Source organism: Eptatretus burgeri, chromosome 8, assembly GCF_056783735.1.
Source record: "Eptatretus burgeri isolate ZD-2024b chromosome 8, Ebu_testis_v1, whole genome shotgun sequence".
Classification (NCBI taxonomy): Eukaryota; Metazoa; Chordata; class Myxini; order Myxiniformes; family Myxinidae; genus Eptatretus; species Eptatretus burgeri.
The window spans coordinates 35,536,516-35,550,548 of NC_140968.1; the positions used below are offsets into that span (position 1 = coordinate 35,536,516).

Consider the following 14,033-nt stretch of genomic DNA (forward strand, 5'->3'; position numbering starts at 1 on the left):
TTTCAAAAATGTATCGGGCCGATATGTTCTCGTGGATCAAGCATTGTTTGGCAGAGGTAAGCGCTCCACCGAATGCCCTTCTAGTTTACCGTTTTCTTATTCCTTGTGATGGTTTTTTTCATGGTGTTCGAACTTATGGCGTCACCAAAAGAGGAATTTCCCTGGATATGGGACAATAAAGATTATTATTATTATTATTATTACAGCGCGTGCGCTGTATACAATTGCACCGAGTTTGAAATGTCCCCAGAGTTGTCCACCACGTCTCCGGTGGGTCCGGTGTCCCCCCCCCCCCCATGTGCCTCAAGACAGCCAATGACGGCCGTCCAGTAGATGCAGTGCGTAACCTCGACGGAAATACCCGAGTATTTCAATGGAAATTTGTGAAACTAATGTGTTATGTGAAAACCATTTAATTTATTGCTTGACGGAAAAAAACGAAGAAACGCTCCCCTAATGTACGAACGAACGAACGAAAGACGTCATTTCCGTCCACCATGGCATTTCGCGCCGAATGCAGAAAGCTAAGTTCTTCTTCTGCCATCATTGTCTTTAATATTAGCCATAAACAAGTGTTTCGTCATGCATTAGTAGTTGAAATTTACTTACAATCATTCTTTTGCGGCCTCCTGACACGCTGTATCGAACGATTTCATTCCTTCTGTTATATATAAAGGTGCTTATCACAATAATAACAAGATTTTTACATTTCAAATATTAAGTATGCTTTTTAATTGTTTTTCAACTGAAAAAACAAATTGCATATTTTAACATTAGTGTACTCATTTGCTTCACCACACGTGCTGTATTGCAGGATTTCACTTGTTATTATTATGGATAGTCTCTGAAATAAAGAATTTTGAATTCGGAAATCATGAAAAGATGAAAAAAAAAACATCAACACGAGTGAAGTAGCAAGTTGGAGAAGACTTTGTTGGTGTGGTCACGTGCGATGAAGGTCAGAAGATGAAGCTGCATGGAAAGCAATAAAGCTCATAGTAGTAGATGGAAGAAAGCTGAGAGGAGGACTGAAAATGCCAAGAAAGATATTGAATGTTTAGGTTTGTGCAGCATCGATGCAATGAATAGATCCGTATGGAGGAATGCCATCATTGAACCAATCCCCTGAAAAAAAGGAGGGGAAATGGTCATGAAACCTTCATTGTTGTTTGTTGTTTTTGTTCCTTCACAAGCTCCAAATGTAAGAGAAATCAATGCGCGATGTGAGGGACGTTAACGTATTCACTGCACTTGGAAGTGACGGGGAGACTGGCAGATGGAAGAGCAGGCAACCAAGTACCTTGTAGGTCGAAAACAAAACAAAACATGGCTGCTGAGGATATTCAAACCACTAATGATGAATCTTTTTGTATGACGAATTTTTTTTGCCGTGAGGATCAGAGATAAAGCAGTCAAGTTTTTATTAAAACACGTTTATAACAAGGCAACGATTTTTCAGACACATGCCATTACGACATCAAGAAGAAGTGTGTGCAAGAGAAGTCAAAACGAGTCTGTTCATTACTTGACATGATGTGGGCAGGAGGTTGACGAGGTGTTTGTTTGGTCATTTGCCACATCGATGTATGGAAACAAATCAAATAATAAATATGAATTGGAAAAAAATCCAATGAGGATGCAAAATTGGGGAATCTCCCCTGTCATCCCTTAATTACTTTAAGTTGATGAAAAAAAAAAACCCCCAAAAAAAACTTTCATACATATGCACAAGAAAAAAAAAAAATAGGTTGACACCAAATTTATCAAGTCAATAAGTTGAATACAAAAGCTCCCCATACTACTGGAATAACATCCGGAATCTTGCAACATGTAAACCTTACCACATCTTACCAGCATTTGTGTACACAGGCTTGCCTCCACCTTCCAGCAACACAGCAGCTACCTGGTCCTCGAAGCAAAGCTACGATTGGGTAACAAGAGGATAACGTATTCATGAAAAAAAAAGTGGATTTGCAATCCCACATCCACGAGTGACCTCAAAATCAAGATAAAGTAAAGTGGTGAAACAAACGATGCAGTGGCAGAACCATGCGATAAACAATGATGAGACAATCGGTGTTGTACTGCCATTGTAATACAAGTTACCTCAGAAGCGGTGCTGGGTGTCTCTTTGCCTGGAATGCTGTTGTAATACTGATGTTCTTCAGCGTCTTCCTCTTCTTCATCCCAAGCTGAGCCTTCCAAGTTTGACATCCTCAAAAGACAAATGAGGAAAGCAATAGACAGTAGATTGGCCTGTGATGAACAATGGTGGTAATTACACAAAATTTCACCAATGATGCCAACACCCAGAGGGACATTTTATTGTGCAATGCACAGGTTGCTTACAATTGGAGAAAGTTTGCTTTCGTATCAAGTCATTGTACGTCTCAGTTCACAAAACTGGGTGTTTAAAAAAAAGAAAAGAAAAAAAAAGAAGTCATTCAATTCAATGTATTCACCTTTATAAAGAAAAGCAATTCCAGTACATGATGGGAAAACAGCAACACTAATTTACTCATCTCAGATAGGCATTCCCACATTCTAGTCATGTTTGAAATAAGTTCACTCAACATTGCAAACTGATACGGAGGGGTAGGTGGGGGTTGGATGGGTGGGGTGGAGCTGGGTTTAAGAACATGACCTTTGAAGGGATCTCAAGTCTAATCAATGATCTTAGCAAGTTCTAAATTGCCAAAGACTTGAGATTCAACATTCAACTGGCATATCTGATTCTCATGACAAATGACCATATGGAAATAATGCAAACCCCACTTATAAAGTTTTCATTTCAGATCAAAGTACAGCTCCAAACAGAAACGACTCCATCTACATCTCTCTGTGAACATGAACCAACTCTAACCGCTCATCCTGACTCTCTCTTCCTCATATGTGGTGATTTCAATTGTCACCATGCAAATTGGCTGGGTGTTCGTCCCCCATCTCTCTCACCAGGCATGACACTCGAGTAAAATAAGATTTCTGTAACGCGATGAGACCGATTCAATCTGTGAACTTTCCCACCTGGATTTCTCGCAACGGCAAATCCTCCTTGATGGACTTGGTGATGACTAACTTCCCTGTAAATGTCATCTGCTCTTCCTCTGCTCTAAGTGGTTCATCTGATAATATGCTTGTGAAAAATCAACATCCCTCTGGCTATTCTCAGAGAGCTGCCTCAGTGCTGGCAAGTCTAGAAGTTTACTCAGGCAGATCGACAGGGAGTACAAGCAGCCATCTCACTTCAGAACTAGTCTCCTACATCTACCACCCCTGAAATCAATGCAGCCTGGGGATTATTCCTGAGAAACCTGGTCTCTTATGCACAGATTAATCCCATCTCAGCTGCAGTTGTCCTACCCTTTTTCCCTCCCACCCATGGTACACTGAATCCTATGGTGAGGCAGTTGCTTTGAAGCAACTTGCCTTCTCTTCCAGCAAGGCAAACCTGACTGATGGCAATTTCAGGTCATTCCACAAAGCCCACAAGTGTGTGTCCACTCTAAGGAGAGCACGACAACAACATCTGTCCTTTCAAAATTGTCTTCCACCTCAAACCTGGTGGCACCATGTTAAGTCTGTCTCCAGTATATGTTCCCCCTCCATCCTTTCCCTCACTTCAAATGGCACCACAGCAGACTCCGCTCGTTATAAAGGTCGAATGCCTCAATTCTGCGTTTGCTTTCAAATATTATGTCCTGAACCCCTCGCCCTCTGTACCCACCTTACCCAGTCGCACCCAACTGCTCCTGGACTCTATCTTTTGCACCTCAGAAGGTGGAGAAGTTTCTGGCAAGCCTCAACTCTGTTTCTGCAATTAGACTGGATGGCATCAGCTCACGTGTCCTAAAAACCTGCTCTGCTTCTCTTGCACATCCTCTCCCCAAGTCTTTTCACCCTATCATTTGCCCTAGGTCATCTTACATCTGCTTGGAAGTCAGGCAACATCCCCATATTACATAAACAAGGTGCAAAAACTGATCCTCTTCACTACAGATCAATTGGCTTACTGCCAATCATCAGCAAGGTCATGGAATCCCTCATCGCAGTTGACATAAAATCCTTCCTTTTCTCCAACGTTCTCATCTCAGATTCAGACCAGGTCACTCTACCTTGGACATGCTGCTTCTACTCTCCAATGGATGTCAACCCTCAATGTCAGGCAGGACATCAGGGCCATCTCTCGAGACACATCTCTAGCTTTCAATGCAGTCTGGCACCCTGCCTTGTTCTCCAAATTGTCTGCCTATGGAAGCTAAAGCCAACTCCACTCATGGCTGACTGACTTACTCCACTCGTGTAGCCAACATGTGGCTCTCAACAGAATCCTTTCATCTCCTCTCCCTATCAAGGCTGGAGTGCCCCAACGCAGTGTTCTGGGCCCAGTCCTATTCCTAATCTTCATCAACGACCTCTCTGACTCTGGAACATCCTCTTTATATTGTTGCAGGAATGGCTTCTCAGGGTTAAGATTATAGTCTTTGACATGGTTATTCTCTTAATACAAGTATTAGCACAAGTGCAAGGTAATTTATTTGTGATAAAGGATTGTGCATCGATATTTGTATAGAAAGCTGTCATCTTCCCTCCCTCATGTTTGTGTCAAAAACCACCTCCCTTCTCAATGTACAATTCGTTGACATGTATGCTTTATAAGGGAATCAAAACATGCCACACCGAGGTGGTGCTAGTTTTGGCAAGAGTGCGCGAGCCTCGAACATTCAGAAAGACTCGAGGCTCAGGGGAGGGATTTCCCAATGATTTATGACCAAAGCACCAATTGGTGCAGAAGAGACAGGACGGTGCATCCTGGATGCTCACGCAAGGGCCACACACCCATGGTGGGAGCCCAACTCTGGGAGAGGTCATGTACCAGTTCGGTTGTCCAGAGATCGCGTCACCGTCCAGTGGGAGTCATGGTCCAAGCTGCAGGACTGACACAATTGCCTTGCCTGCATGAGAACAGGGCCCCTATCGATGTGGGGTGTGCTGAACCTCCCTAACCGGGATGTGGAGCCGTTGACTCCATGAAGAACCTCACGGTGCCCGTATGGGCAGTTGCTGGTATTTCTTTCTTGTCCTTCTCCTGGTCCATCCATTGTGGTGTGCTTGAGGGCCCATTTAGGATTAGTCGACTTAAGACTCTTGTCTGTGCAAAAAACCGGGGCTCGTATTTCAGCATTGGTGAATACATTTGTATTACAAAATGTTCCCTGTTCACTATCCCCTCTTCCTTGAATACCACACATGAATGAACTGGGTCTCGCTCAAGTTTCTCGAGTCACCATGATCGAAAAGCTGTACAGGCCAACATGTTTTATAAAGGACAGATTTGGCAGAACGATTAGTGTTCTAGTCCAACCCCCCCCCCCTCCCCTCATCGAGTGTGACAAACCACGAAGCTGCCACTCAATCGACCTCCGACGAACCAAATTGAGCGAAGTAAAGGTGCGATTAAGGCTCTTGATCTGACTCAGTGAGTCTGGACCGATTGGCTGACGTGCTCGTCGTAACAATATACATGATGATGACTCCACCTTCTGCCATGGCATCCTTCATCCTTCAGACAGGCAGGTAGCATCCTCTTCCCTCTCTACAGACCTTGATTCATTCCTGGTTTTTTTTTTTTCTTGATTCCTGTAAAGAAATATCTAACCTCCCATTTTTGAGCTCTTCCATTCAGTACAAGATTAAAAAGCTTCTGGTTTTTTCTGTCATGGGATTTTTACCACAGGCTTCTTCTCGTAAGATGAAAATTACACTCCAGATCAACAAGTACTTTATAAATGGATAATAATTGCTTTTATATGGGCAATTCAAAGCCATTTTTTAATGTATAAAAATAAATAAATATAATGCATATTTTTCTTTCAGATGCAGCACATGGCTGCGAGTAGCATACTTTGATGGGGGCAGTGTGGCATTGCCCCATTAGGTTATTTGGAATTGGCTACGGTTCCGGAGATACCTCACCTACTGTAATGCATCTTACAACCAGAAGACGAACATGTGCAAAAGCCCCTGCTACTGCCACCTCAAATAATGTTGTTCTACACGTAACTGACTTGCTGAGTCAGTTATTTGAGTGAGTCTCAAGAGTTACCAGTAAATGATATAATGTGCCAGTTGAGCAATAATTCAAGCTTATTCATGTCTCCCGTTTGCTTGAGTGTGCCAGTAAAATGTAGCCTTTATGGGTTGCGATGAGGGTTTACCACCTCATCCTCATTAGGACCCTTCTGGCTTATAGCTGCCTCTGCAGTGCAATGAGACTCAATGAACAGTCAACCTCCAAAGGCAAACGATTTTCAGTCATCTTGCTTTAGGTAATATTGTAGCTGAAAATAGCACAGACGACAATTATCATTGAAAAAAAAGTTGCAAATAAACCAGGATGCCCCTGCTGGTACAACAAAAAATACTTTATACCCCTCCTCCCACCCCCTCAACTGCCATTTTTTAAAAAGAAAATTGATGCCAAAAATCACTGCATTAACTCCCATGTACCTGTCATGTGGAGTGATGAGTTTTGGTGGATTCTTCAAGTACTGCTTGAAGCGCAGTTCAAAGGCCTGTCCAATAGTGCTGATCACGTCCTGTGCATGGCCCTCACCACACTCCAGGATGTGGCAAGCTGACAGAAACAAAACTTTTCGTCACAGTGTCCTTCAGAAACAACACCCAAATGACAGGATTCAATCAAGGCTTATGAGAAGGCAAGCCCTTGAGTCCCTCTTGCCAAAAATAGAGATATGGAAGGAGAAAGTAATATATATGTAGAGAGATAGAGATAGAGAAACTAAGAAAAGTTATATTTGTTAATATCAAAAGTATCCCAAGGATGAATAATGCAGCGATAATTGTGTTTTTAAGGGATAGCAAGTAGAGATACGAAAGTAGTTCCCCCCCCCCCCAAAAAAACACAAAACATGAACATGGATTTAATGCAGAAGCACACATGGCAAACAGAACATCCAATACATGACTTTTGAAATGAAGTAATCCACCCCAGAATGCTTGGCACGAATGCATAGAAACCCCAGGCACCGGGGTTCATCGGGGCAGCTGAATGTATATTTGTGCATGCCCGACAAGGATTGTTATCTACAATAACTTTCAAAGCTTCTAAAAGAAGCCGGAAATACTTGGAAACGTACCCGCATGAAAGGGGTGTGCCTCTGCACAATGAAAGAGTTGGAAAACTTTCTGAACTTTCCAAAAAAAACTGAAAGCCTGCATCTCCCCGTGCTGCAAACTACTGAGGATGTGGACCAGTGCAAGGCATGAAGGGTCATAGAGGGGCTTGTTCTCCAAAAAAGGTTCGACCATCATTGCCACTGGATTGAACCTTGTGGGATTACCTCGTCTAAACATGGCAGTCTTGGCTATTTATTTAATTGACGTCTGCTATTGGAAATACGATGCAGTCATTCCCAAAATTAGAGAAGACTTCCCAGAAGGAGACACCATATATGGTTTGGGTGCTTCTTAACACAGATGGGAAGGTCTTATATGGGGCTTGTCAAGTAAGAGTAAGTTTTAAATGATCATATTTACGATCCATTTTATTTGGGAGGAAGGGGCGGGGAGGGAGTGGAAGCTGTACGGGCTGTGAGGGCCGTTATAAATAAATATATTGTTACGGAAAACTTACCTCAGGGGGAGAGCAGAGGTGGACACAGAGGTGACCCAAGGATCAGTTATTTCACGAGTCTTTGTATAGATAGTCCTTGGTCCCTTGTCAAAGGGTTGTTTGGGGGGCATGCATTGGCTTGGCTGTATTTTCCCCATGTAATTTCTCCTCCCCCTCCCCCTCTGTTACCAATAATCTCCCTCCATCAAACATTCTTTCAACAGTCCCTCCTTCACCCTATCGGTCTTATCTTCAATCCCACGGTCATGCGGGGTTCCTTTCCATGTTCCTTCCATCCGCACATTGCTTGGTAACTCATTGAGTGCTCTCACATGCATGTTTGTGGTGCTTGGCATGGCCTGCGAGGTGTGGCGCTTCTCGCGGGTGTGGTACAGTGCAAAACAGAGTGACTGGGCGTTTTCCACACGAAGGAGGGGGCTAGGGGCTCTTGTTGCGGCTTTGGGCGCGTAGAGGTTGGGCAGGGGCTTCGTTGAAAGTTCCCTCAGAATGGCATGGCAATTTACACATGCACCCACCCCCATCGGTTGTGGACCAATGGGAGGAGGAGAAGGCTTTTGGTTGGATGGTGAAGAAAGCTTAGCTGAAGAAGAAGCAGAAAAGCAAAGAAGCACTCACGACAAGCTCGTGCGAGCAGGGACGAAGAGTGCTCCTGAGCAGACGGCTCAGAAAGCAGAAAGGGGAAGAAGCAAAAGGCAGAAAGCAGATGCAGACAGGAGAAACGAACGGGACAAGCTCGCATGAGCAGAAGACTAAAAAACTGAGAAGGCTCGTGTGGGAAGGAACAAAAATGTGTGAGGGAAAATAAAGTTTCACGAGCAGTTGGTGTCGATCTTCTGTTGAAAAAGAACACTCCTTCCATGAGCGTCACCCTGCCCTCTCGATCCTGTCAGCCATGAAGGACGGAGAGGGAAAATGGCGGCACCTCATCGACGGGGGCCTGAGAAGGAATAATCTGAGGCAGAGGAGGGCGAGTCGCACATATGGGGCACCAGAGATGACTCGCCTACTGGGTCTGGGCACCTCAGGAACACGGCTTTGTATCGCCATCGCCACTGCCTATCTTCCCCATCCATTTTCCTTCGCATTCTCCTGTATATTTGTGTGAGGTGGGTGAGAGAAGGAAAGACTGCTTTCCTTTTCTCCATTCATTACTTTTATTTTATTTTCACGTCCTCCTTGTTTTATTCTTCGCCCCCGAGTGAATGAAGGCCAAGTCTTTTGTTTAAGTAAGATTGAAGAAGAATAGATGTTCTGGTTAAATCCGCTCTTTTGTGCCTTTTTGCTTATAAACAATTGCTTTTAAATTATTGCTTTCTTGCGCATTTGTAATAAATATTGTTTGTTGCTATTTCCAATGTGTCTCGGTTGCCTTTTCCTTTATTGGTCCGAAGCTGTGCACAAGTAAGGGTCGACGGGACGTTCTACCCCCATAATTTGCTTTGTCAGCCAGCACACACTCACTGTAATGCTCGGCAGTAATCCGAGTGTGCGCTGAGGGCACTGACCCCAATTGGCCGGCCGTCCATAGGCAAGGTATCACGTGAAGTAGTGTAACCCTGCCCGGATTGGCTGTGCCAATCGGCGTTGGTGGTTGCTTCAGAACCTGTTGGTACACGCAGTTATCTGTGCCCAGCGGTCTCAAGAACGGGCATTCGGGAGGGACCCAAGTTATTCCCCTCGTGGCAAGCCTCGAGACCTGGATCTGTGACAGTATGAAAATGTACACACAGCGCATGCGCAAAAGGCCTCTTTAGCATTCAAACGTCATTTTGAAAGTCACATATTTATTCAGCACTTTACAACAATTATTAACCTCCACCATCTTTGTAGATGGATGGAGGTTACTGTTTTCACCCCTTTCTGTTTGTTTGTTATCTTGCCAAAACGAAGTTTTTGCAAGATATGTTAGTCAGCTTGTATGTTTTTTTTTTTGTTTGTTTGTTTGTTTGTCTGTAATCATGTATAAAAATTCTGCAGAGCACAGTTGTCATTGGAAATTTTTGTAACCGCATATCAGAGGCCTTTTGAGGTCCATTTCAGTGCACAAAATTTTGAAGTTCAAGGTCAAAGGTCAAGGTCACTTTGTCGCAAATCAGGGGAGTCGACGAAACCATTATTTTTTGAGTAATTTTGATCGGATCGTTTTCAAACTTCATGGGAATATAGCTCATGGTCTGGCGCTCAGCTGATTAATTTTTGGTGGTGATTGGCCTTGACCTTCATATGTTTATTTATTTATTTATTTTTTGGTCTGTAATCACGCATAAATCACTCTGCAGAGCACAGTTATCATTGGAAATTTTTGTAACTTCGCATATCAGAGGCCTATAGAGGTCCCTTTCAGCGCATAAAATTTTGAAGGTCAAGGTCAAAGGTCAAAGGTCAAGGTCACTTTGTCGCAAATCAGGAGAGTCGACGAAACCCTTATTTTTTGAGTAATTTTGATCGGATAGTCTTCAAACTTCATGGGAATATAGTTCATGGTCGCTCAGCTGATTAATTTTTGGTGGCGATTGGCCTTGACCTTCATGGTTAGCGCCTCAGGTCAAACATATTTGACCCCAAGGTCAAATTTTCAAGTTTTAGGAACCATATCGTGTAGTACCTCAAATTAAACACCTCGATGAGTGCTTTCTAGATATGTCAAGCTTGAGACAATATGACGTCATTTGGTGACGTTATGAGGCAAAAGCATATTTTTCATGGTTACTCTGTAGAACGATTCTCATCGGAATCTCTCATAGGCAGATATTCCTCAAGGAGTCGCTCCTGGTGGATAGCAGCTCTGTTCACCTCAGTGTGACCTTAAAGAAGTCACACGTGGTCACCTTTTGGCAAGATACGGGTCACCCTGCGGGTGACATTTGTTTGTTTGTGAACAGTATTACGGAAAAACTCCGACGGATTGACGAAACTTGGTGGGGGGGGGGGTAAGGTATGGTCCAAGGATAATGCCATTAAATTTTGGACTTGGTACCCCCCCCCAAAAAAAATTTAGAGAAAATTTTTTTTTTTTTTTTTTGCATTTCTCCATGTTTTAAGTGATTTCCAACCCCCCCCCCCAAAATTTACCCCCCCCCCCCAAAATTTGTTAGAGAAAAAATGTTTTTTTTTGCATTTATACGTTTTAAGTGATTTCCAACCCCCCCCCAAAAAAAATTGTTACCGCCCCCCAAAAAAGGGAAATTTTTTTTTGCATTTCTACATGTTTTAAGTGATCTCCAACCCCCCAAAAAATTTATACCCCCCAAAAAAATTTTTTTTTTTTTTGCATTTCTACATGTTTTAAGTTATTTCCAACCCCCCCCCCCAAATTGTTAGAGAAAATTTTTTTTTTGCATTTCTACATTTTAAGTGATTTCCAACCCCCCCAAAAAAATTGAGGAAAAAAAGTTTTTTTTTTTCATTTCTACATGTTTTAAGTGATTTCCAACCCCCCCTGAAAAAAAAGTTAGAGAAAATAATTTTTTTGCAACTTTTTTTTTCAACAAAATTTCGATTTCTTTTTCTTACATTTCTGCATGTTTTAAGTGATTTCCAACCCCCCCCCCCCCCAAAAAAAAAATGTTGGAGAAAAGAACTATAACTCTGTCAGCACTGTTGACATATTTAATGAATAAGATACAAGGTTCACTTGAGTGACCCAGCAGTATTAGCGGTGGAGGTTTTGCACTCTCCCGAGTGCTCCCCCTCTAGTTTGGATTGTATTAATATACACATTATAGAGATAGCAATTATTAAATAGATATCTGCGATCACAAAGCGATCGCTAAGAGTAAGCCTCCCCCAGCACCCACAGTCCAATGGCCATATTATTATTATCTTCTTCACACTGCCATATGACCTTGACCTTCAACATTTAGTGATGGAGTGTAAATTAAGAAAATGGGTATACATCTACATTCTATCCAGAAAACTAAACATCATGAAAAATAAAATTATTTAAGTTATGATCAAAAAGGTGTTTTTGTTAATTCGGTCAGGATCAGAAAAAGTAGGTCAATGACACTAATCAACTATAACAAGCAATCAAAAATTGCTTACCCTCACCCAGACTTGTTTCATGTGGTTTTATAGACGTACTTGCATTCTAATTCTACGTACTTTAGAGATGTACTCATTCGAATTGTACATACTTTGAGGTACTCGGTTGAGAAAAAAAAAAAGACAAAAAAAAGAATGTGTACTAATAATGGCTACCACTTGGTGGTGTTTGTGGCCTACATTATATTCACATTATGTGTGGACACCAAAGCAAACAAAGACAAACGGACCCAATTGCAATACCCTCTCCTCTGGCGAGGGTAAATATCAAGTGCACAACTTCAGTGCAGGTCCACTATTATGATACAAAAACATCTTGGAAGGCCAAGCAGTCTGAGTTTCCGCATTGGAAAAAATTGAGCGATGACAAAAAAAAAAAAAACAATATCCCCTTCCGCCACGCGGTGGGGGATAAAAAGCATTTTTTTTTTTTCAGACTGCCACTTGACCTTGATCTTTAACTCAAAGGGGTATGATATAAATTAAGCGTAAACTTGCCATGCTCTAGGCTATCGAGAGAGGGCAATTTCGTTCTGATTGGACAAACCTGAATCAAGTTATGGTGAAAAATATTAAAAGGACTACAATTATGTCACAACCTTAAAAATGTCAAGGTCAAAAAATGTCAACCCTGCATACATTTTATTTGCATTATTGATGTAAAATTTCATTCCAAAAGTCCCAGCCAGACAGCTCAGACATTGGCAGAAAAAAGGGGGGGGGGACCTAAACAGTGGTTTAGTACTCCTTTGGGATTGAGGAAACTCTGAGGTACCAATTGCAGAAACAGACCTGAGAACAGGTATACGCCTTCCACTATCCAATAAGGGGAGGCTTAATAACTATATGATGGAGAATACCGAACAGTGGTGGTGATGATGATGATGATGACGATAATGATTTTAGACATATACATAGCACCAAGCTTGAAAAAAGTGGCATAATGAATTGACTGTTGATGAACAAGCTGATACTCGAGGTCCCCGTATTTTGAGTGGTATGAGGTATAGATCTGTGTAATATGAAAGTTAAATCTAAAACAGTTTTTGAAATATCACGTACACAAGCCAAGTTACCGAGATGGTTGCCATGGAAACAGAATTCAGTCAATCACAGCTGTAATACAATCACATTGAGATAATGTCATGAGGAATAGATACTGTATCTTCAATATGAAAGCCAAATGTTCAACGATTTTTTAAATATTGCGTGCACAAAAGTGCATGGACAGATGATCAGTCGGTCGAATGGAACTCATTTTAATGTCCCCCGTCTGACCTTGTCAGAGGGGCGGGGGATAAAAAAAATATGCAGGAATGAGTCAACTCTCAACCGGAATCAGTGGTGTAATGGTTATCGCGTTCACTCCGAGTCTGGGAGGTTGGCAGTTCGAACCCCAGCCGAGTCATTTAAAAGACAAAGCACAGACAAACAACCATAGGTTGGAAACCATAGAGCAGGCTTCGATGGGCCTAATGATCTCCTCCTGCATTGAAGTTCCTTGTAAGGGCACACATATTAAAAGCAACATAGATTTAACCTGGCAATGACCACCATTCATTCATCCATCAAAGCTTACCATGACATGTGTTGGCTACATCATAACAAAATTCTCAAATTACTTCAAAATCAAACAGTCAATTCTCCTGAGTTTAAAAAAAATGTAGTTAAACAGTTTAAAATTTTTTTAAAGTATTTTTAAAAAATCATCATAACATAATTAATGCAATAAGGGTTTCAAAGCAAAAGCAGCCAATCATAGAAAGGAATAAAACTTTCACGGAGGAATTAGCCACTAAAGACTGGTCAAATAATGAAACTCTCACCAAAACCACATGCCTTTTATTTGTAGTGCACATTTTTTGGCACCAAAGACAAAAATCGAGGAGTATTTTAGCACCAAGGGATAGCTCCCTGTTACGGCTCACCTCGCTGGTTCACAGGATCTTTAGCAACATATGCCACATAGTCTGTCGTGTCCTGAAAATGCAGCAGACAAAGTGATGTTTATTTTGTGCACTGATAAAAGAAGCAATCTCTCCTTGGCACATTACCTCAAATCGTGTGGTTGTGTTTTTTATGAACAATTAGAGAAACATGCAGACTGGAGGTGAGATGGCAATCAATTGTGTAAAGCGAGGCCGACGTGGGCCATTACCGGGTCTCCGCCAGAGGCAAACGAGATGGACTGCATGTGATGATTAGCGATGATCTGTAAAACGATCAAAGGATCACCATCAGCATTAATGGAAGATGGAAAGATATTACAAAGCAAACAATGAAAAGCGAGTGCTTGGCAAGAATCATTCTGCTCAAAATCGCATCGTCAGCAGAG

At 42.2% G+C, this 14,033-nt stretch overlaps 1 protein-coding gene across 4 annotated transcripts in view; it reads right to left on the minus strand.

Annotated features, from left to right (window-relative positions):
- SHC1 (SHC adaptor protein 1) overlaps positions 1-14,033 on the minus strand; it is a 124,116-nt gene that overhangs the window by 24,853 nt on the left and 85,230 nt on the right. For all 4 annotated transcript variants that reach the window (XM_085891514.1, XM_085891515.1, XM_085891512.1 and 1 more), the window contains 5 exons: positions 13,857-13,910; positions 13,627-13,678; positions 6,508-6,634; positions 2,107-2,215; positions 1,852-1,921 (listed from right to left, as the gene is read on the minus strand). In XM_085891514.1, coding sequence (XP_085747640.1) covers positions 1,852-1,921; positions 2,107-2,215; positions 6,508-6,634; positions 13,627-13,678; positions 13,857-13,910 — 412 coding nt within the window. The remainder of the gene's footprint in view (positions 1-1,851; positions 1,922-2,106; positions 2,216-6,507; positions 6,635-13,626; positions 13,679-13,856; positions 13,911-14,033) is intronic.